At 49.8% G+C, this 24,811-nt stretch overlaps 1 protein-coding gene across 10 annotated transcripts in view; it reads right to left on the reverse strand.

Annotated features, from left to right (window-relative positions):
- MGAT5 (alpha-1,6-mannosylglycoprotein 6-beta-N-acetylglucosaminyltransferase) overlaps window positions 1-24,811 on the reverse strand; it is a 330,719-nt gene that overhangs the window by 6,148 nt on the left and 299,760 nt on the right. For all 10 annotated transcript variants that reach the window (XM_032411587.1, XM_032411605.1, XM_032411545.1 and 7 more), the window contains 3 exons: window positions 24,145-24,261; window positions 17,789-17,863; window positions 5,412-5,569 (listed from right to left, as the gene is read on the reverse strand). In XM_032411587.1, coding sequence (XP_032267478.1) covers window positions 5,412-5,569; window positions 17,789-17,863; window positions 24,145-24,261 — 350 coding nt within the window. The remainder of the gene's footprint in view (window positions 1-5,411; window positions 5,570-17,788; window positions 17,864-24,144; window positions 24,262-24,811) is intronic.

Below are 24,811 nucleotides of genomic sequence, written 5' to 3' on the forward strand. Positions count from 1 at the left end.
CCGAAGCACTGTCTGTAAGGGAGAAAAAAATGGCAATAATCCAAATACTCACCAAGGGGGGAAGGGCTGAAGAGTTTGTAGCACATCTGTGCTTTCGGAGGTCTCTGCAGCCCTTGAGAGAGAATAAGGCAGAAATGCAAGAACCAGCGCGGAGAGCTGTCCTTGAGGAAGGCAAGCAGCGGAAGGAGATGCAGAGCGGGATCGACCTGCGCGCACGTGCGCCTCAGGACGAGCGGGCTACACCCCACAGTCTTAACGGTTACTCCAGAGGAGCGAGAACGGGGGCAAAGGCGTGTGTCATTTAAGTATTTTGAAAAATTCTGTTTAATATTTTTATTGGTGGTTTAAAAGGATTCACGTGACATGGCCTTAGTCTCCAGCCGGAAAGCCATCAGATGGTCTCCTGTGGGGGGGGGGGGGGGTGTCCCGGGCCATCATTTCCCTGGACTGCTGCAGTCACCTCGGTCCGTGGCCACAGTAGGCTCCCTCCTGCCCCCGGCCTGAGAGGCAAGCGCCTGAGGCTTCAGGACATGCAGGGCAGGACTGCAAACCGGGGCTCCGGCTCCTCCACCGTCTTCGCCCCACAGCTGAGACCCAAACCCTTGTGGCTTTGCCTCGTCAGGCTGGGGCCACTGCCCGCAGGGCCAGGGGGAGCCAGCAGTGCCGGCCTGTATCTCCTCTATCTCGGAGAAGAGCCGCATCCTTTCTCCTCTGGCCTGGGGGGCATTGGGCCCAGCCACCCCGTGGCCCCGAGAGCAAGGAGGCCTCAGCAGCTGTCTAGCACAGAGTCCTAATGTGCCAGCCGGGGACCGGTTCAGAGCAGAGGGTGTGAGGGGCGCCGGGCGGCCCTGAGCTGGGGTCCTGACTTCATCTCCATGAGCCTCTCTCTGCTTCAGTTTCCTCTTCTGTAGAGTGGGGACAAATAAGCCTTAACTCACGGGGGAGCTGTGGAAATCAGTGCTCACAGAGCACTTGGCCGAGTATAGCTCTGGGTAAGTATTCGATAAATGGTAACTATCACCATTGCCACAGCCGTCGTCATCATCACTGCGGTCAGCCTGGCCCGGCGTCCCGTGTCCACGGGACGGGCTCTGCCGCCTCCCTCCCCTGCCCCGTGCTGTGGATGCACACACATGCCAACCAGCTCCACTTCGCTTTGTGCACAGAAATCTGCATTCTTGCTGACAGGGTGGGGACCCCGAGGGGAACTCAAGGTCTCCTGCTGCCTCTGGGACGCTTCCAAATGCTGGGGCGGCGGGGGGAAGCATCCTCCTCCCCGGTTCTCCTGCCCCCTCTTGTCTTCCTCCAGCCAACGAGCCGCCTGGCCCGCACCTGCCCTTGCCAACGGAACTGGACAATTCCCAGCACATCTGCTGGGGCTTCTCTGAGCCTGCCTGCCTGGCTCCTGGTGCTCGGGGGGTGGGGGTGGGGCAGCACCCCCTTGTAGGCTGCTCCTGCAGTCACCAGAGAGTTCTGCAACCTTTCTAAACGCCCTAACACCTCTGGTCGAGGTGTGCCGGCTGGGAGACGTAGCACCCAGACCTTGAAGGTCACGGACCATGAAAACAAGGGCAGGAAGTGCGGATTTATGGATTTCCTTAAAAAAAGAATGAGTCAAAGATTTGGGGCTACCAGGTCCTTCGCAGGATACCCCCACTGGCCTACCCCCATTAAGGGTCCTCCAGAACTCAGCTGTGCATTACAGGTTTCCATACAGAACAGAGCTTTAAAATATAGTTACGCTTAGGTTATTTCTTTGCTTAGGTGACTCAGAGCAGCTATGTCTTAACTCAAGCCAGCTCCCTTGTACTGCTAACCAGGGGTGTGGAGAGCTCTCCAACTCTCAGACCCCATGGCGGGGGTCTAACTGACAGGTGCCATGAAGAAACCCTCCTGCTTCTGCCCCTGGTCACCCAGCTCAGACCCCAGGCCCGTGCTCCTGGGAGTGCGCACACGTGTGCACGTGTCTGTGAATACATCTCAACGGAGGCCGCCACGGAAGAAGTGTGCCCAGGGATGATGTCCGGAGACCTGCCACGAAGAGCTCAGGTAGCAGGTAGTCCCCAGCACGACACATGATCTGTCACGGGGCAGCTCCCCGAAGGTTCAGGTGACAGGGGGCTATGGGCACATACGGCTCCAGACACTTGTGGAGGCCATCCAACCGCCGGGCCCCCAGGGAGCGCTCCCTTTGAGGAGTGTGCAGGTCCCTGTCCTCAGCCCTGGGCAGTCAGACAGAGCACTCCACCACCCTCGGGCCAAAGTCAGAGAGGGGAGGTGATGTTCGTCAACTGCTGGAGTGCATCTGGAAGCCAGCCTCCTCACTCCCCACTGCTGGATCCCTGGCCTTTTCAGAGCCTATACGTTTTGCTTGTGCTTCCCTGTTCTGTGATATCTGTCTGCCTGTCTCACACAGACACAGACACACTCACTCCGCCGCACATACTCTCTCACTCCCGCTCAGAGACCCCTAGCACACGGCTGCTTCCTTTCTGTAGGGCCCCCTGGTGCTGACCTCTCCCCAGCCGGCCTCTTACAGGATGGGAGGGGGCTTCTGAGGCCCACTGGCCCTTGGTTTACATTATAGCTCTTGACCAAGAATAAAAAGGCGAAGCCCCACCTTCCCATGGGGCTGCCTACGTCTTGAGAGGATAGAAACAACTCATCCTTCCCGACAGACAGACCCAGGATGAAGGGATGCAAACAGGACCCCACCTACTGGTCTTACTCCTCCCCTCTTCCCTGCCCCTGAGCTCCTCCCCTCCCCCTCAGCTCCTGCCCTGCTTATTCCAACCCTGACTCCACCAAGTCCCACAAACTCACTCGTGACTTCTCTGACTCAGGTGCCAGAGTGCTCGCGGTCTAGACTTCATGGTTTAGAACTGCCCATCTTCAAAAAGAAACGCCAGACTCAATCATTTAACATTTTAGAAGCTGTAACTTGAAAAAGTAGCAGAATTACAAATAAGGTGTCACATGAACACATGTTCCTACTTATGGAGCCAAGGTCCTCCCTAAGGGCCACCCCAGCTTGGACTCTGGCTTTTCCCGGGGCCTCTGCCTCTGGAACCCCGCCCCCTGGTCTGTGGCAGCACACCTGAGTCATGTACGTTCTGTGCATGAGAGTTTGTGGGCACCTCTCCGGCACTTACACCATGCCCTGCATGAACGGGAACTCCACGACCAACTGCCTGATTGCCCCCGATTCGAGATGACAGCATAGGACACTCCAAAGGGCCTGATCTATGTGATATAAATTCCTACTACACAGCGGGGATAGACTGTTAGTTCTTCAAGGTTCTTCAATGGTTCTTCAAGGTCATGGGCACCCAAAGACCAAAAGGAGCTTAAGCTGAGAACCAGGCTCCCAGGTGGAGAAGAAGTAGCAGCATGGGCCTGTAGGAGCCACTCACTTCACTAATTGGCCATGAATATGGATGAGCCAGGACTGCCTCATACTGAGGAGGCACTCAATAGACCACCAGCTAGCCGGGGCTTTACCACATTACCGGTATTTACAAATGCAGGAACAAGGTATTCAATAGGGCTCTTACATTCAGGGAATTAATTTCAGACAGCTTTATTACAGAATTAGCATTCATTGCTGCCTGCTTGGGAGAAAACCCACATAGCTACCGTGGGCTTTGGGAGAGGGTTGTGAAGCAATCCCAGGGCACAGGGTCTGGGCCACGGGACAGCCCCACGAGGTCTTCTGCCCTCATGGGCTCTGGAGGGTATGAGGAGGTGGACAGGGAGGCTGGGGGAGGGGACTGGCTCTTCTGGTCTCAGCCTGGCAGCCTCAAGCCTGCTCCACGGCCCAAGGCTCTCTGGATGAAGGGGTCGTTCTTCTCTGTCTTGCGCACCAGCTGCACATTATCTCATCATCACACGGGCTGCCCCCATCTTACAGGGGAGAAAATGGATGCAACAGAGGACACTAACCCACTGGCTCCCCTTTCTGTCCCTCCACTGGACCTACACCTTTGCTCCAGAGACAGGCCGGCTGTGTGGGGGCCCTGTGCTGTCTGAGCCAGGCCCTGATCATCGGATCTGGGCAGGAGCCCTGACTCGTGCCTGGCTAGGAAGGAGGGCCAGGCTGTAGAGGAGTCCCAGTTGGCTTCCGTTCCCGGGACGCAGCTTCTCATGTGTCCTCCCCCAGAGGTGGAGACGGGGACTGCACGGAGACAGCTCTGTGTGCACTGTCCCTAGTCTGCCCCCAGCAAATCCAGATTTCCAGGTAAACAGAGAGAGAGATATTCAGGGGTCTCAAGAAGCTACCTTGCTACGGAAGTTGTCTGCCAAAGGAGCCAGTAGGAAGCCCCTCCCGGGACCCCAGAATTCAGGGTATGTGCTATGGAGACAGAAGCTTCCAGTACCATCTTCCCTTACATATCAGACCACCACCCCTTCTCACGAAGTTTCACTGGTGATGGAGGAGGGCGCCACACTGACTCTCTTCTGGGCTTTGTTTTGATAGTGGAATCAAGGTGGCCTCTGAGCTTGGTCTTCACATAAAAAGAATGGGAAAAACCAGCATCCTCTACACCCCTACTCAGGGAAGCTTTCCCGCAGGCGAGATGCGAGAGGCCACGCTCTGTAAGAAGGGTTTTATAGCATGCTTGAGAAGAAGAAGATACAGGACGAGTCCCGCTCCGCGCTCTGGGCACGGACGACCAGAGGCCAACCACGTAACAGGGCACAAAGCCGGAACGGGAGGGAGGCAAGCCATGAGCAGCGAGCGCACTGCGTTTCTTAAATCTCCTCGTCAGGACTGAATAGCACTGCTCTGCTGAATATCTAGGGTTGGGACAGCACGTCTCTTAACCAGGGCTATTCAGGGGGTGGGGCTTGGTAATTAAGTCAGAGGCGGCCCAGGGTGGGTGTAATAAAAACGGGGAGCACAGACTTAGCACTGACAGGGGGCACGAGTCAGAGGCCAGAAGAAACCTCACGTAGAAATTTGGGGTCTGCCAATGCCAAGAGAAACACACGGGAGCACTACAAGTCACGCAGGCATGAGGGGAAGCCCTCAAGCCATCCAGAAGACCTGGCTTCTGCCAGGGGAGCCCAGGGGTGGGGGCCGCCAGGCTTGTGCTTCTATGCCCATCTCCACTCCCACAGTTCTTGGGTATGACATGAACAAACCAAACCCTTCCCACCATCTCCGATCCCAAACACGGCCTTATTTCTGCAAATACAACACCCCCGTTCGAATTCTAAATCTATCAGCATGCCAGGGTGATCTCATCTACCTAACAACCAAACTGCTGGTCTAACTTTCTGGCGGAGTGGGGCAGTGGGGAGGAGGGACCATGCTGCAACCTGCTCCCCAGGCCTCGTCCCTCTCAGCCCAGCTCTGTCCCAGAGGTGTGCTGGAGGCTGGTCCGGCCCTCCCGACCCCCAGCACTTACTTGAGCATGTCTTTGTCCTTGTTGAGGTGCTGGAAGAAAGAAGGCTCACAGATGAGCTGGTTCTCCTGGCACACCTGCTTGCAGGACTGGCCGGGCTCAGCAAGCTTCACCTGCAGGGCGCTGAGGGGCGGCCACATCACTTGCCCGTGGCAGAAGTCCTACAATGACAAGGAAGCCATCAGTCAAGGGAGCAGGGACTCAGGCGGGGAGTGGCCCAGACAAGGTGAGGCAGCCCACGGTGAGAGCGGTGAAGGCCAGGAGGTGGGAGGTGGACAGGCTTGGTGGGAACTGGGCTCCTCTGGAACGTGTCCTTCGGCCAGGTCTTCGCCTCTCTCTGCCCAGCGGACACCTCGTCCACAACAGGGGGACAAGAGTATCGTCCACACAGGGCTTGAGGATGACAGTAACATGTGTATAGCAACATGCCTGCCAGGAACGGTGGCTGTTCGTTACCGGCACCTTCCGTCTCGCTATCTGAAGCCTCCACCCCTGAAGGTCCATCTCTGGGCCCACCTTCCCCAGCCGTTCTATTCTTCGCTCTAATTCCGAAGGCTTTTTCAGCACCTACCTAATGTGGCAGTTACCTAGCAGGACACTGTTTGGTGAGTGCTAGTTCTGACTTCATAAAGTGGAGGAGTCCACGGGCACCGCAGATGGAGCCTGCCGTGGGGCCGGGGCCTTGGTGGGGGCTCAGGGCTCGGGAGTTGAAAACAGTTGTAACTGCACGAATTCAACAGCTACGGAAACAGCCTGGGACGTGTGACAGGAAGTGAAGTAACCTGGCAGAGAGAGGCGCCCACAGCCCAGCAGCTGCGGGGGTGCCTAGAATGGGGCAGGGCCAGTCACTTGGAAGCTAGCATGTCCAAGGAAGACCCGGGGTGGGCAGAGGGGCATGATGCGCGTGGGCCAGGAAGCCACCTGTGTGGCTCAGCCAACGGGCAGCCCGGGTGATGAGCACACAGACCCAGTGGGGCTGGAGAAGGGGCCGATGAGGAGCAGGGAGCTCTCCGACCTGCAGCCCCAGGCTTTCACTCCGGCTGTACCCTGAGCAGGTCCCAGCAGTGGGAACTCATGCACCGGCGGCCCCCGGATCTTGCTCTGCTTACACACTGGATCTGGAATCCTAGACAGCTTCTGGAGTCGCTGGGCTGCCCCAGCTGCAAAAGGTGCTGTCTGTGCGGGGGACCTGGAGAGCCAGGCCTGCTCCACTGTTTTGGGGGTGGGCGAGCCCTCAGGGGTGTTCAAAGCTGTTCAGGATCCCGGGCTCTGATTTCCACCGGTAGGAATTCGCCCTACAGACATATGGGGACACACAGGATCGAAAGAAACCTACACAGGACATCACAGCAGCATTGTTAGAGGAGATGCAAGAGGTCTGAAATAATCTGAAATATTTCACTAACTGTTTAAACACAAACAATACTCCAAAATGTAACAGATTTCCATATGCTGACATGGAAACCTCTTCAGGACATCCTGAGGGCTGAAAGCAGCAGAGTGAAGGATGCTGTAGAGTGCGTTTCCATTTATGTCAAGCACGGGGAGAAGCTGGAAAGGTGCTTATAAACGTGCATATGCTCCTACGAGAATCTATCTGGTTGGCATGGGGGCCACTGAGAAGGGAACGAAGGAACATGGTCTGGGATGGTAAAGAAATTCACTTTCCAATCAATGTCCTTCTGAAATAGTTTCTTTCTTCTCATGTTTCCTTTCCTTGCTCTGTGCAGATGAGGAGTGGATTTGTAATCTCAGGGTTCTGGGCTCCCGGAACTGACACCCGCAGAGGAAATGTTTCATTCCCCCCACCCCCGGCTGGTCACGTGGAGCATTGCAAGTGGGCCTAGAGTTGAAGGCGGCGCCTGCCACTGACCTTAGCAATGAAGTGGGTGCAGCCCCGGAAAGCAGGCCAGAGCTGCATCCAGGAGGGCGCTTTTGTATTGCGTGCATTTTTGTTTTTTTTAAATTTGTGCTTGTATGACTTTTAGTGAGCAAAAGAACACAGAAAAGAGCAAAGGGAATGCCCCCCAGGCTCTGCAGGAGCCGGCTGTCCATCCTGCCTCATTAGGAAAACGAAGATACTGATGACTTCCTAAGGCTTCTGATTCGCCCTCTCTCCTTCCTGAAGGAGGTGATGCCGTTGCGTGCTGAGAAAGGCGACTGGTGGGTAGTGAGTACTCAGTGCTGGGTTCCATTCTAGTCTCCTCCAATCAATGATGGGGACCCAGCAAGTAAGGCAAACCCGCTCTGCTCCTCCACATGACACGACTCTATCGTGAGGGGACTAGACGCCTTGAGAGCCTGAGTTTGGTGGCTAACAAACAGAAAACCCTTCACTGCATGTTTGAGACACCCTGAACGTGGATTCACAGAAGCTGAAAACAGAAGATTCCACAGAGCCTAGCAATGCAGAGATGACAGAAATACACTGGATTATTTAGACACATGAGGACCCAGCCTAACCTTCTGAAAGTGACGCATGGCAGGAGGTCGAGCAGAGTGGTTCCACAGCCCTGGGCGCCACCACAGACCAGGAATGGGGCGGGAAGACCCTATCTGACTCCTCAGATTCATGACGATCTTTTTTTTTTTTTTAAAGATTTTATTTATTTATTTGAGAGCGAGTGAGCGAAGAGCACAAGCAGGGCGAAGGGCAGAGGGAGAAGCAGGATCCCCGCTGAGCAGGGAGCCCGATGTGGGACTCAATCCCAGAACCGTGGGATCATGACCGGAGCCGAAGGCAGCCGCTTAACCGACTGAGCCACCCAGGTGCCCGATTCATGGCGATCTTGAGCACCAGTGTGTGCTTGCTAAGCCAGGGCGGCACAGTAACCCTGGGCTGGGTGCTGTTACTAAGGGTGACGGCATTTCCCACAGCACCCCGAACAGGGTCACGGTGTTCACTGGTTGCTGTCGCTCTCTTACCTGACAGCATATGGAAGCTTACTGGCTGCCTTTTGGTACTCTGTCCATCCCATGAGGATGGCTGTCACCAAACAGGAAGAAGGAAAACACATCATGATCAATGGAGTTATTGATCAGAGCTGAGCGGGTGCACAGATACTGGGAAAAGATTAACTGTTGCTTTTCGGTTTGTTTCTCTGGCTGACTAATGCAAGCAACTTGGCTTCTACTTCTTTAGAAGCAATCTGAGAACATCTATAGCCTTTGAGTATTATCATAAGGAGATTTTAAATGCAACGCCAAAGCCTATGTGTGAGTGTACAGAACGGGCAGACATCCAGGAAACCAAATCAGATTACACCGTACGTCACTAGAGGCCACGTGAGGATTTTTCTCCTTATTTCCAGGACTCAGCGCGGCCCCCCGCTGGATGAGGCTGGGGACCTGGAAACCCACGACAGCCAGTTCTGGCTTTTACAGCTTGTAAGAAAACACAGAATGTCTCTTCCCAGACGACACCTACAGGCAGTTAGAGCTGAGGGTACAGCTGTGCAGTCTGGTGGACCCTAAGAAGCGGCTTCTCCTTCATTCTCAGCCTGTGTGGAGAAAGGTTCTGCTGTGTTAGACCAGGGTAAGTGCTTCAAGTCGGAAGGCCCGGATTTGAGCTGATGGAGCCGACCGAAGGCCGGTCAGTATCAGGTGCTTTATGGATGCTCGGCTCCTTGCTCTCGCCCGTCCACGGGGGGATTGCCTCTGCCCTGCATGGGGGTTGAGGCACTGCGGTGTCGGCACCGGCAGAGGCCAGGCAGCCCTGGATAAATGGAGCCCAGCACCTCATGTGCAGAAAGGCGCTGTGGGGTCTGCACGGAGGGACGTGCCTTCTGCAGGCGGAGCTGCCCCGCTGGCTTCTTAGTCAACCACTACAGCCGAACTGTTCGAGGTTCCCTTCAACAGTCAGGCTTATGAGCTCACTTTCACATGAGCTTTTGGGCCCCAAGCACCCTGGCTCATGGATCACCGCGGGCTGGTCTGGCATCCTCTCAGGAGTCTGTTTTGGGGGCCAGTAGGATAAGAAATAGTGCAAATAGCAGGAGGACCTTTTTAAGGCTTGGTGAACCATCTGGAGAGCCTGAAGGTGTCCTGGTAAGCATGACGCCAGGTGGGGCGGAAGGGAGTGTGGGGCTGAGGGATGCGATTCTGGCCTCCAGGCAGGGGACGCCCACAGATGGCCTTCAAGCTCTCTGCTTTCACATCTACAAAGGTCCTTCAGTCCTTATAGAATTCCGGTGAGATAAAACGAGGTGACTCCTAAGGAGGCACCTAGACATGGTAAAGATAATATTCCAAGGTAGACCCTTATTTGCTCCCAGGTCCAGAGGGAACATGCCGAATTGCCTGGATGAGATATGGACAACTGACCCATGAAAGCCATCTCTTTGTCCAGCTACCCGCAGGGCACCACTGAACCAGCAGCCCCAGTCATAAGCCTCTTCTCACGTCTGGGTGCCGGCCCGACTGGGTGTTCACGGGAGGACAGAGGCGAGAGCGAATATGTCAATGCTCACCTGCCTCGTCTCCTCCTCTCACCCATCCGCTCATTCATTCATTCAACAAAATACTTGCGGAGAAGCAGAAAAGCCTAAGGGTTCAGAACTGCTCCCCCACCCCCAACCCCTTTGCAGTTTCGCTTTCTGCAGTTTCAGCTCCCTGTGTCAACGGTGGTCTCAAAGTACATGATCCTCCTCCTCCTGACAAATCGTCAGAGGGCCGGCAGCGGCCGAACGCTATGTCACAGCACTTCCATCATTCCCCTACTGCATCTCCTCATGCGGGCGTTTTATCTGTCAGCATCACAAGATGGGTGAGCATGGGACAATAAGATACCGGGAGAGAGAGCACAGTCTCATAACCTGGATTACAGTATATTGTTGTAGCCGTTCTATTTTATTATTAGTTGTTGTTAAGTTCTTACTGTACCTAATTTATAAATTAAACTTTTATCACAGGTATGTATGGATAGGAGAAAACATAGTATATACATTTGGTACTACCCGAGGTTTCAGGCATCCCCCACAGACCAGGGGGACTACTATGATGCTTCTTAAGTGTTCAAAAAGTACCTGAGATAAATAACACCATCTATAGGTTGGCTCTTACTATTACTACATGCAAGGGACTTTTCCAGGCCCTTGGGTACTGGTGAAAAAAAAGGAACCACCAAACTTCTGCCTTCATAGACCTTATATTCAATGAGAAAGACAGAAAAAAAAGTATATATATATACATATATAATATGTCCAAAGGTGGTAAGTGCTCTAGACGAAAATGAGGTGAGGAAAAAGGATTGAGACTGCTGGGGGAGAAGGTGTCCAGATAAAGCACCACTGAGAAGGGGCATTTGAGAACAGACCCAGATACGTGCAACTATCTGGGAAGAACATTCCAGGCAGAGGCAAACTAGGATCAGAGGCTGTGACAAGGGATTGTCTAGCAGGCTTCCAGAGCAGCAGAGTGTTGCACGTAGTAGGAGCTGAGAGTGTGCAGGGTGGGGGCCAGAAGCAGCAAAGGTGGGGTCCCGGAGGTCCCACGGAGTCACTGCACACAGCTCTGGCTGTTAAATGTTGAGGCCAACATTTAAAGAATTACAGAACAGCAGAAAACAGATGTCCAAACAGGATGTAAAGGCCACTTAGTTAGAGTAGGTAAATGATTAACTCTGTGGGGATCGGCAGTGTGGCGGTGGAAGCAGTCAGAGAAGGCTTCCAGGAAATAGGGACTTCTGGGCTGGGTTTTGTAGGCTGAATAGGAGCTAGTGGCTTCCCACAAATAGAGTGCTTTGCAGATAGTTGGTGCACAATATAGAGCTGCTGAACTGAATTGAATGGTTTTGGCATCCTGGGGCTCTGACAGTAGAAGCAGAAAGGGACAATATTCTACCTCAGAGAGGCTTTCTACAGCCAGGATGAGACGTAATAATCTCCAATCTGGTTAACGAGGCCACTTAGAACACAGAACATCTGCATTCCTCTCCAACAATTATTTCACCCAGTCACCAAATTCCCCTAAATTTCACTATTCTGAAATTTTCCTGCACTGACTCTAATAAGAAACATTTATCGTCAACAACTTTAGGAGAAAAAGCAGCGTTTGCACAAGTGAAGACAATTTACTGGGGAACAGAAGGGAGCTACCTTTGTCACGAAGGCCAAGTCACAGCATGGAGAGAATTTGGCTCCCAGAAACAGCCAAAGAGCAGAGATGATGGGGTGCTGCCCCCCACCCCTCCCCATGGGGTGGCGGTGCTGGCCTGCCCCTCTCTCCTGGTTGTTTGTGAAGGGATCTCCTCCACAAACCCTCCAGCCCCCCAGCCCCGGGCAAACCATTAATAGAGTTACTACGCCCATGACATAGCGGGTGCAAGTGGATTTCGGCAGAAACTCTGTGCAGCCAAGAAGACAGGTGCACATACAGGTCTGGGGGCAGATCTAGAGGAAGTAAGGCCAGGAATCTGGGGGGAAAAAAAGACAAAAGAGAAAAAAAGGAAGGGACAGGTTGTAGGCCTTGAAATTGGGGTTTGGGCCAAATTCCGCCAGCTATTTGAGAGGTAAGAGACACGTTTGTTATTTATGTTATAGCTGGGAGATCCAGGGCCTGGCACAAAAAAGGTGTGCGATAAATACTGACTGACTGGATTAAAGACATTTCAGTTGCCCATTGGTATCTCCCATTCTCCGCCTGTGCTGTCCTCAAAGGAGTGAACTTTGTCCCCAGGTGGCCGCTGGGCTGATGGGAAGCAGTGGGTGTGGATTTGTGTCTCCAGAGGCACAACTGAGGAGGTGGCTGTGACGCTGAGCTGTTGCCACCCATCTCCATGGATGATCTCTACACATGCCAACAAGTGATGATGTGACCCATCTCCATGGATGATCGCTACAAATGCCAACATGTGATGATGTGACCCATCTCCATGGATGATCTCTACACATGCCAACGTGATGATGTGACCCATCTCCATGGATGACCGCTACACATGCCAACAAGCTCACTCCTAAAGGAGTTAGCCCCAGACCTCTCACATCCTCTAAACACACATCCACGGGCGTGGGAATGTTCATACACTCTTCACAACAGCCCAAAGGTGGGAACGACACCCATGTCCGTCAGCTGGTGAATGCATAAACAAACGCTGGTATATCCACACAGTGGAACACTATTCAGCAATAATAATAAGAATAATAATAGTAATAAAAGAAGTACTGATACATGAACATGCATGAACCTCACGAATATCATGCTGAGTCAAAGAAGCCAGCAATCACCTGGAAAAGGCAAATCTCCAGAGACAGAACACAGAATCTTGGATGCCTAGGGGCTGGGGCAAAGACTGCAAATAGGCACAAGGGAGGTTTTTGGGGTGACAGAAACGCTATAAAACTAGACTTTGGTGGTAATCGCACACCTCTATCAATATGATTAGAAAATTGTTTAATTGTATCCTTACATGGAGTGACTTTTATGGCCTGTAACTTACACCTCAATGAAGCTCTCTAAAAAGCATACCTCGGGCGGGTGCTGGGCTCCTGCAGCAGCAAGTAGCTGAAGCTTCCCGAGGACCTACTCCGTGGCAGGCATTGCTCTTGGCCCTACACCTGCATTAATCTATCGATTCCTCCATCAGCCTTTTGGGGTGGGTGGTGGTATCCCCACTGCACAGAAGCAGCAACAGGACCAGGAGGTTAGGAACCTGCCCGAGATCACAGAGAGTGGTGGTGAAGCCGGACTCCAGGCTCCAGCACTTAGGCATTCCTCAGCCAGTGTCTCTGGGATCAGGAATGGCTAGGCCAACAGTAGCTGTCCACTTCTCCAAAGAGCAAACATTCCCCAAACGAGGGCCAACCCTGTCCCCTTTTCAGTGCCTCTTCCTCTTCCCCTGCAACCTGTCTCCTCCACCACCACTCCTTGCTACCCTGGACTATCCGGATTCACCACCGGGCTTGTTCTTGCATCTAGAACACTAGCCGGGGAGTTCAAGATGGGCTTGGATAAGCCAGATTTCCTAGGAGCTGAAGCTTATTCCACAGTGGCTCTTGAGGTTAATTCCTTTTCCCCTCCATAACCCGGAATGCTTTTCACATGAATTACACAGCTCTTTGCAAAATAATGTGAGCATAATCATTCTGTACATTTACAGGATCTTTACAGGAAGTACAGAGAATAGGAATGAGGAACACACGCATGGTTTTCAGAAAGCAACCTGAACATTGCCATTCCTTCAAAAGAACCTGTTCTATACTCTCTGGCCTGAGGCAAATACCTAAATCTTTCCCAAGAAATGCATCATGAGAACCTTAACAGACCTGGACACTCAGGTTAGGGAAGGATAATGCTCTTGATCTGAGATTACAAGGGATTTTTGCCCCAGTTCCTCCCCAGCTCCTGGAGAGAGCACTTCTTACAGAGTGCTGACTTGGAAGAGCATGCAACTCAAATCAACATTTCCAGTACAGCAAAGCAGTGGTGGTGTGTGCAGGGCAGGGGCATTAAGGGAAAAAAGCAAGTGGTTTCCCTCAATCAGGACTCTTTCCCACTGGGTGAGGGAGCCCGGGGTTGGCTGGGTATGAGGTAGATTTCCAGCGGTCAGCCACTCAACGGAACACTGAAGCCTGGGGCTTTCTCAACTGCTGTCAATTGGCTTCCCCTGGCTCCTGTGGCCTTGGGTGAGGATGATGGACAACCTTGAAAAGGTTCTGAGATAAAAGCTTCCTTGTTCCCCTTGCAGATCACATGGAAGACTCTGAAGGCAGAGATCAGCCTAATTAGGGCTACAGCGCTCCTACAGTTCCAGGTTCGGGAAACTTGAGCTGCCACCAATCTTCAGAGCTCGAGGCTTTCCGTTCACACCAGAAACACCCTTCACTCCAGTCTCCCTGCTCTTTGATGATATTCTAGCTGCAAAAATAATGAACACCCCGAGCTCTAAAATACTGAGACCTGGAGAGAACTGTTAGAGGCTAAAGCCCCAACCTGTGACTCAATGGGGTCTTGACTTCCCATCTCCCCTCTAAAGTTGGGGGAACATTATGGCTTCAACAAATTCCTCCAGGATTTGTGAGTCCTGGGATAAGCTCAAAATCGGCCTCTTTCTGGCTTGTGTAGCAGCACCGAGAGAATGCTTAATAGGAAATGCCCCCCACACAAGATTCCTAGAAGGATTTTCCTAAAATACCAATCTGAGAGTCTCACTGCCCTCATCCTGCATTAGCACTCTTCAGCTTCCTGAGGCGCCTGGGTGGCTCAGTCGTTAAGCGTCTGCCTTCAGCTCAGGTCATGATCCCAGAGTCCTGGGATCGAGCCCCACATCGGGCTCCCTGCTCAGCGGGGAGCCTGCTTCTCCCTCTCCCTCGCTCCCCCTGCTTGTGTTCCTGCTCTCGCTCTCTCTCCATCAAATAAATAAATAAAATCTTTAAAAACAAAAACAACAACAAAAAACACTCTTCAGCTTCCTGTTGTCCCACAGTCAAACCCGCATTTTTCGGCTGAGCCTCAGCATCTTCTCATGAAGTGTTTCCTCCTCTAGCCCTGTCTCTTACATCATCTCTCTTAGGTGACAGCTAAACTTCCCACGGTGAGCTCGCCATGCTTTCTCTTTTTTCCCCCAGGCCTTTACATCTTGACCTGTACAGTCCTTCTCATACCCCCTCAGTCTGCTGTCAGGACCCATCTCCCACAAAATGCTGCTGGACACACTCTCCCCAGCTCTCCCCCTTCCCCGCTCTGCAGGCTGAGTGGTGCGATCCCTAAGCATCCCGGTGACATCACTGTTACAGGGCCCAACCCTATGGGGGTGGCACTGCCTGTGGGCCTGACTGGCTTCTCTGGGAGGCCCAAAGCTACCTGAGGACGGGGACTCGTCCCCTGACATCTTCCTGACCCCCCAGCCCAGTCCACAGCGCACTCCAGCTGACAGACATTTACCCAGTGGACGGGGGAATCAACCATAGCAGGCAAAAGAGAAAGCTCTGGATTTCTGAGAACTGTGGGCTCTGCAGGGTCTGTGCTGAGGAGCTAGTGGGCAGCGCAGTTTTATTAGCGTGTATCCCAAATCATAAAGTCCGAGATGAGCTTCCTGGCTCCTGGGATGCATGAAGGAAAAGCACAGGTACGTGCACACACTCTCCTTTAAATGGGAGTTACTGTGTACCTACTGTGTGCCAGGCAGGGCGCTTGGGCTGTGGGGGTGAATGGACCAGGCATGCTCCTGCATTATGGAGCACTGTGCCAGGGCACTGTGGGGAATGGCACCTTCCTGTTGGAAAGGAAAGCTGGTAATAGATTTATAGACAACGGGCCACATGAGAACTTTAAAGGACTGGCTGCGATTCAGGAGTCTTCAGATAAACTTGATAAAGAGTCTTCTACGTGGTGGTGAGTAAGCATCTTTCCTGAGAGAAAGTGGAGACAGGAGAGGAGGAAGTGGGTTTCAGAAGCGGCTGTGGGGACCCTGGTACAATCTTAGCTCGATTCCTGTGATGGTGGTAAGAGGCAGGAGAGCTTAAAACTCCCTGCCAGAGGAGAAGCCGCAGCTCCTCTCGGCACCTGCGGGAAGGTGAATGAAGGCAGGAAGTCCAGCTCCACACACCGGCCCCCGCCTGCTAGGACACGCCTGAGCTCAGACCAAACCAGCATCGAACCCAGAGTCCATGACGTGTGAGCCCATGACCGCAAATCTTGGTTCCCGTCATCCAGAGCGTGGGGCTATTCCTGCCACCTCCCGGGATACTGTGAGGACTGAGCGAGACAACGCGCTGGGACGTGTTCGGTACGCACTGCAGTGCAGTCTGCACATGAAAGGCTGCCCGGGTTAGGGTGCTGATGTGGTCACCGTCAATCAAGGCACTACATAAAGACTGAATGAAGCGATGATTCAGATGCTTAGCTCTTGTGGTAAAGTCGGGTGAGTCATATTATATTGTATTATATGACATCACAATATAATTATACACTGTGACAGGATACATAATATCATCTATTAGGTAATCAACAGTATCAGTTTGCATTTACGGAGCACTATGCGCCAGCCCTGTTCTACGCACTTCCTGCCCTAAGAGGTCTACTATTGCCCTTATTCTACAGGAGAGGAAACTAAGGCCCAGAGAGGCTGAGTAACGCACCCAAGTCATAAAACCAAAAAATTGTGAACCCAGATGGCAGGGCTGCAGAGCATGGCCTCTGGCCACGAATAGGCACCCAGAATATCAGCACGCTGCCCTGAAGCCTGTGCCCACCACTCTCCCTCTCCAATAGCAGCATCCAGGACTGCCCGGGGCTCTCCAGCCTGTCGCCGCAAACCTTCCCTTAGAAACCTACCTGGGACCTCTGGTCTACACCTACTTACATTTTCAACACACCATTGCTATTTTAGCCTGCACGGTCCTCATCCCCTATTGTGTAAAGATCTTTTGATCATCCCAAGACACTCTGCTTTGCCTTTTAAGAGGAGACCCCCTAAAATGTGGTCAAGGAATTCATACTGCCCTGCCCACAGGGGTTCTGAATCTGTCTATTTGTAGCTCTGAGCTGCTTTTGAGGACTAAGGAAACAGAATGATGCCAATGGTGCTCTTGGCCTTTCCTGCCATGAGAGCACAAGCCAGAGTTTGCAAGCTCTGTTGGGGGTGGTGGACTCTTGGGCCCCCCTCCCCCACTTTAGCACTGAAACCCTCCTTTTATCTGTTTTATACTTAGGCTTCATGTAAAGTTTCATTTGAAAAGGGGTCGTGTTTGAAAAGATATTTGAAAACCACTAAAAAGTCCTAACATATTTGGAATTATTGAACATATATTAAAAGAATGCTTAGAAACCCCTGGTTTCAGCCCCTGCTGTTCTTAGGGTGAGAAACGAAGATCAGGCAGGATCAGTGAACAGTCTCTCTGTTCCTCTCCCCACCCAAGTCCTCGTGATGTCCCTCTGAACCCATTCAGGGCACAGGTCTGATGATTCAGGAGGGCTTTACCTTGACCATCCAGTCTCTCCCATTCTAAGTTTCCATTTTGACCTTCCACCATCATAAAGAACATTCTTTTTTAATTTTTTTTTATTTTTAAGATTGTATTTACTTATTTGACAGAAAGAGAGAAAGAGTGTAAGCACAAGCTGGGGGAGCTGCAGAGGGAGAGGAAGACGGCGGCTCCCTGTTGAGCTCAATCCCAGAACCCTGGGATCATGACCTGAGCCAAAGGCAGACGCATAACTGACTGGGCCACCCAGGTGCCCCCAAAAAGAACATTCTTAACCCAAGGACAGACTAAGTCCCTTGGGTGACCATGACAGTGCATGCTTCAAAATTCCATCAAGCCATTACCCAGCTTCTGGAGTCTTCCAGAGCAGGAAAATAACCACAGAAACACGATGAGCTCTTAGCTGTTCATGAGAGCCCCCTGGTGTGATGGGTTAAAAGGACTTCTGAAGAGCCTTACCTGTTTTTCAATGAAAGCGTTGATTCTCTGTAGCATTCCCTCACATGTGAATTCGTATGGCATATATGGCTCAATCTGTGGAAATAGACCATGGTATCATGAAAGAGGAGGACACAGAACCTAGGACACTTACCCAGTCCTCCCCTGATTCACACACACTCATCTGCCTCAAGAGGGGCTACGACTATGAACTCGGATGTCAACAGACCTGGGTTTACAAGCTCACTCTGCTCCTCGCCAGCTGTGGGACCCTGAGCAAATCACCCCCCATCTCTGAGCTTCAGGTTCTTCATGTGCCAAATGGAGAGAGGAAAAATCTACCTCTTTTAAGCTGTGGTGAAGGTTATGTGAAAAGAAAAAAAAGTAAAGTGCTTAGTTTGGTGTCTAGAACACAGTAGGCATTCCCCAAAAGGTGGGGAGTATCACTGGTTAGAGGTTAAGCTCCACAGGGCAGGCTCCATGGCCATAGGGCTGTGGGGCTCATGGAGGAATACAGCAAACACCTGCTGAATGGATGCATGCTCAATGCTATGAGGGCACGTGATGAGTGGTTAAGGAGCCAGGATGGTGACAAAAGCACTGGTCTGCACTTGTAGGTGAGGTTAGCACATACCTAAAGAACTTGTGGGGCAGAAACAGAGTCACAAAGTGCCACAAAGAGTTCAGCCAAGAGGCCCAGGAGGCTATAAAGTCAAAGCACACTTCCACTCATGCTGGGCTTTTAAAGCCAGCTAGGATTCCAGCAAGCCAAGATGTGGAAGCCATTCCAGGTAGAGCGAGTAGTAGGAGGTGAGACAGGCAAGAAGAATAGCAGGTGGGTAGAGCTTGGGATCGCAAAGGCTGGAGAGACAAGGCTGGGAAGAGGTTCACTGGATTTCCACAAAAGGATTTCTATACTAAGGAGCCCAAGCTTTATTTGAAGGCAGGAGGAAATCCCAGAAGGTGCTTCTCTGGGGTGGGGGAGGCAGTGTGATCACTGTTTGGACACCTGGGGAAGGAGAAGACATGGGGGTTTGCTCTCTGCTGCACAGCGCGTGCCAACACTATGAGGCTTGTGTTTTGGGGGCATCCAGCAAGCATTACCAACCTGAAATGGAAATTTTACTTTTACACTTGGGACAAAATCACTACCAATCCAGTCTGACAGCTTCAGAGAGCCCAAGAGCACCTGGGAGCAACAGGATAGAGGGCCGCTGCTTAGACCTACACTTGCCGATCTCAAATTTACAGGGTGGAGAGCTGGAGAGAACACCTGTGAGCTGAGGCCTGTGGAGAATGGGACAGTTGACAGAGAAGTCATCCTCCCGTGGGCAGCCAAGCAGCTGGTCACAGGGCACCTTCTCCCCTTTTTTTGTATGTCGATTCACACGTTACATATGAACTCTTCAACCACGACTATTAATTTCATAATACATCTTCAAATCCACAATCATATAATGTATCACACAGGTTTTATCTCAGCCATCCCTGCCTACATCCATCCAGAGAGAGCTAAAAGAGGCTGAGTCATAAGTATGATACTACCGGGGCAGGACTATTCTGCAAGAACACAGGTCATCTCGTTCCGCAATAGATCACCTCAGAAGAGCTCAAAATACTTAGAAAACTGACTTCAATGTTGCAAGCCTGCTCCTTCTCACCTCAAGCTTTTGCACGTGCTATGCCCTTTCCAACCCAGACATAGCTCTTCACACCAAAGGCAAATTTTTCTTTCCTTTCAAAGGATATTTATTTACTCAACCTGTGGGTGATTCCAGAGGCTTACTAGGACTGGTCTACAGATAGGTCTCCTCTCAAAGGTTCACAGAAGGAACAGAAAGAAACCACAACAGAGGACTTGGCATATCAGGCTCATTTATGTGGTGACAAGTAGAATTTCTGGAGTGAAATAACCATTGATGGCCATCTGTCACGACATCAACAGATCCAATTATGTGGTAGGAAGGAGGCTGAATATTCAGGGGCCATTCCTACAACTTATTCCAAAGGGCATCCTTTAGAAATCCTTTAGAAATGGAAATGAATTACCTCAAAGGGCAATAAATTATTTCAAATGCAATAAATACAGAAAAATGGCTCTTCCTGTGTCCTCCTACTAACCAAACCCAATTTAACCAAAGGGATGCTGACTCATTAATTACTTGGTGGCCTGTCCACTGTTTTAAATAATATGAAGCCAAATGACTTTCCTATAAAGGAAAAGCAAACAAACAAACAAAAAAAAGGTAACTGTATTCTTAAACCACCCCTGCCAATGGGTTCCACCAGCCATCCTGCTGTGGACAGGAACAGGGCCCTTTGTGTGGGAAAGTTCTCCAGACTCCTGGCTTTGGATATAAAAGAACCCTGGCAAGCCTGAGGTAGGAGCTATTGTGGGGACTGGGGCAGGAGGCCTGGGATAATTTTCTGCATGATAATCCTTCAGGAACAAGTCAAGGCCTCCTTGTGGAATGGAATGAAAGGGAATGCTGAGAGCACATCCAGTTATGGAGAAACCGAAGTGGGGCCAGTTGTGGAGAAAGAGCGAAAAGGACCGCTACTCACATGGCCACAGGAAGGAAGCCTGTAGGCTACACTGTGTACTTCCTGCTGGCCCTGGAAACCTTCCATTATCTTCCCACCTTTTCCTTCCTTTTCTCTTTATCTCCCTTCTTGTGAGATGTCCTGTCTCTTCTAGTACCCACTCACTGCTCTAAGTCTGAGTGCAATTCCTACAGGGAACTGCTCTCAGAGATCAGCTGACCCTGGACAGAGGTGGCTTGGCATCACTCAATGAGAGGTGGTCTTGGAAGGTACCAGAAGACCAGAAGTTGGGTCCTGTCTCCTCTATCTACTAACCAGAGGATTTTAAGTCAGACATATTCTGCAATTTCTCTTGATGATTTCAAATGTAAACTAGGTCATGCCATTCCCCTGCTCAAAACTTCCTGTCATACTTAAAATAAAAATCCAGAATTCTTAGCATGACCTGTTTTAAAGGCCCTACACATTCTGCCTCTGAGGGACCTTTTTTATGGTCTCCATTATTTCTGATGAGAAGTTGGTGGTCTTTCATACTGTTATCCCCCTAAGTGTAATAAATTTTTCTCTGGCTGCTTTCAAGACTTTTTTCCCTAATTTTTTTGTTTTCAGCCATTTGGCAATGATGTATATTTGTTTTTCTTCATATTTATCTTGCTTTGGGTTCACTGAGCTCCCAGGATCTACAGGTTGATGTCATTCATTCATTTCAGAAAATTCTTAGCCATTATCTTTTCAAATATGTCTTCTGGCTATCCACTCCTCCTTCTGAGATTCCAATTATACATAAATTGGGCTGTTTGATATTGTCTCATAAGTCCCATGTCTTTTCTTAATTTCATTCTTTTTTCTCTTTTTGTTTCAATTTGGAAAATTTCTCTTGATAAGTCAATATCTTGATAAGATATTGATAAATTCACTGATATTTTCCTCTGCTGTGTACACTCTGATGATAAGGCCACTGAAAGAGTTCTTCATTTCCAATTATTTTTTAAGTTCTAGCATTTTTTCCTTTGGTTTTGAGAAAAAGTTTCTAGCTTTCTATTGAAATTCCCCATCTGTTCACATATACTGTCCACCTTTTTCACCAAACCTTCTAATACATTTATCTGAGCATTTTGAAGTTGCTTTCTAATAAATTACAACACATCTGGGCCATCTCTAGGTCTGGTTTTAATGACCGTTTCCTCTCTTAATGATGGGTCATTATACCTTGCCTTTCTGAGTGTCATGTAATTTAAAATCTTGTAATTAAATATGAGAAAGCCTGGCACTAAATTTCTGACCCATTTCTAACAAGCGTAAGGATTTTAATGACAATAGTTTTTGTATTAATCTCATTACTTACTTCACCTCTCATTCCCGCTCTTATCTTTCCCTTTACTTCTTTCCATATTTCTTTTCCTTTCTAAACTTTATATTATCTTAATGCACTAGTCAAAAAGACCTAGGCTTCAATCCAGGTTTTTACTACTTACTAGCTGTGTGATCTTGGGTAAATTACTTAATTTCTTTAAACCTCAATCTTTTTATCTGTAGAAGAATTATGTGAGATAACGATTGAGATAAGGCTCATAATGATTAAATGAGATAAGGCTCCAGATGTGTAGAAAGAGGTTCTCTCTACATAAGAGCTACTATTATAATTACTGTTTTTCTCACGTGGTCTTGAATAATTTTTGGAATAAGGTGGAAAAAGATCGATCAGAGTTTTAAAGTGTAGAGCACTAGAGGTTCCATGGAGTGAAGAGAGTCTATCTCACGTAGCAATGAGCAAATACAACTCAGTGCCTCACTCTGTGCTTTCTGTATCAGGCATTCCCATTAGATTTTTGTTTGACAAAAGGGCTCTATCACCTAAAAAGTTCTGTACTCCATGATCCAAGACTTTCTGCCTCTACGTTACCTTTTCAATTTCTCATTTTTCAAGGGTATGTGCACTTAATCAAGTGTTGTGGGTTGAATTTATGTCCCTCAAAAAGAAAATGCACAAGTTCAAACTCCCAGTAGCTGTAAATGTGACGTTATTTGGAAATAGGGTCTTTGCAGATGTAATCAAGTTAAGATGAGGTCCCAATTAGACTGGGGCCTAATCCAATATGACTGATGTCCTTCTAAGAATGGAGAAGACAGACATACAGACACACAGACACACAGGTTAAGGTGCTGCAGCTGCAAGTCAAGGAAAGCCTGGGGCCACCAGAAGATGCACGAGGCAAGGAAGAATCCCCCACTACAGGCTTTGGAGGGAGCACGGTCCTGCCAACATCCTAATTTTGGACTTCTAGTCCCTGAAACTGTGAGAGAATAAATTTCTGTTGTTAAAGCCACCAAGTTTGTGGTTCTTTGTTATGGTAGTCCTGAGAAACTAATACCCTAAGGGACTCAGGGACTCAAGAAAGGAAGATAGAACCATCAGCCTCCATAGGAATGACTCTCTGGTGGTGAAGCTCTGGCTGTGTGGCAGATGTTCTGAGGCAACCCAGTGGGGCCACACTCCACTCAGCCTCTTCCCCTTTACTCACACTGTGCCTTGAACCCATGTCCTTCTGGTCCACTTCTCAGTTCAGCTTTGCAAATTCCTACTCTTCCTAAAAGACTTAACCCAGTGCTGCACTTTCCAGAAAGCTTCCTCCAACGTCCACTTCTCCATCTTTTGCATGTTGTTGTTGGCACTGACTGAACACATTCGGCAAATATCTATCCCTCCCTCTCTCAATCCATTAGGTGAATCACTATGCTGGGTACAGAGTACAGCAGTGAGAGAGACATATTTCCGGCCTTCATGTTGCTGGCAGTCTAGTGTAAATCCAGACTGTTGATCACAAAAATAAGAATATTATATGTGTAATACTAATAGTGACTTAATAAAAACAACTAAACACTCACTATGTGGTAGACGTTCCACTTAAGGGCTTTATATTCATTATCTCATCGACTCCTTACAAATACCTATATAGTAGGTACTACTACTTAAAGAGATGAAGAAACTAAGACTCAGAGGTTAAGTAACTGCCTGAGGGGACGCTACTAGTAGGTGGTTGGGCTGGAACCCCAACCCCAAGCTAACTGCAGCCCGTACTCCTTACAACCATGCTTCTACTGCCTCTCCTAAATAACTGTTAACAGAGTATAGTGTTCTAGTAGGAGAAGTACAGAGAGCAGGGTGCACCCAATAGTGTGGAAGGCAGTCGAGGGGGTTGGGAGAGGTTAACTTGGTCCATCCCCACTGGGCAGTAAGCCTCCTACAGGCTGGGAGCCAGCCTCAATTATGTTTATGGAAGTGAGTGTCCCCTAAAGTGACTCAGAGGGTGCTCTGCCTACAGTAGGTACTTAATCAATGTCTGCTAACTTGATCAGGAGAATCCAGAAATGTCAGTTACTTATAAATACAAAATTCTATTAAGATGTTGAGGTAAAAAAAAAGTCAAATGAATAAATGCTATATAAAAACATTTCCCAGTATTTCCTTAATAGCTCCTATCATTCTTACTTTTTGGTAGGGGAGCTGGTTTGTGTTTTCTGATCTCTGTGAGAGCGACCATCATTATGCAGTGAAACAAATGTAATTCAACCTCCTACTATTGTATCTGGGACCCAGCAATCATGCCAAAAGGTTCTGGAGAGTCCACGCACACAGGGGCACCGGCTCTGTTCCCACCCTCCAGTGCACCCATGAACCCTCCCCGGGCCAAATCCTACACTGTGGCTCTTTTCTAATCTCAGAGTTAAGTTGACATGGAAATGTTCTAATCATTCTACCAGAGGGCCTGGGAGGCTTTCCACACATTCCAGTTCACAGTACAGATGGGGAAAAACGGAAAAAAAGACACAACCTTCTGACTTAAAATTGCTTTCACGGCATCTCCCACTTCCTCCTGATTGCTGAGGTCAACCGTCCAAACGTGGGGCCGGCCGATGAAAACTTCAGCATAAGGATGCTGGGATGTCAGCTGGAAGAGAAAGACAAAGCAGCTCAGTCTCACAAACTTTTTTCTTTTTTTTTTAAGCCTTCTGTGCTAGATGAAGCATTTTGTTTTTATGGCATTGTACTTTCGTAGCTAACAAGACATTTTTGTCCTTCCTTGATGATCAAAACCTCCTGAGGACCCGTAACTAGAGAACAATAAAAGAGTGAGAGCTCCACATCTTGAATCCCACTTGGAAATGTCAAAACCAGGTGCCACAGTGGCTGTTACAGGTGGTTCCAACCCCCAAAGCTGCACCAAGATACAGTGGAACAGTTAACTCTTGGTCGTATCGCAGCCCTGAAAATCCCCTCGGTCTAAATAGTATCTGTTAAAAGACACAGGTTAGGACACACAGGTAAGCATGAGAAAATTATAATAAAGCCAAAAGCTTTAAAGTCATAAGAAGATGAGTAATGGCACATACGAAATGTGAAGAAAGAGAAATAAGGCTACCAGAAAAACAGAGAATTTTGGAATGGTTTCAGGACGAATCATTAGCATCATGTTGGAGCCTTAATACTGATAAAGACAA

This window comes from Phoca vitulina, unplaced genomic scaffold, assembly GCF_004348235.1.
Source record: "Phoca vitulina isolate PV1807 unplaced genomic scaffold, GSC_HSeal_1.0 scaffold1, whole genome shotgun sequence".
NCBI lineage: Eukaryota > Metazoa > Chordata > Mammalia > Carnivora > Phocidae > Phoca > Phoca vitulina.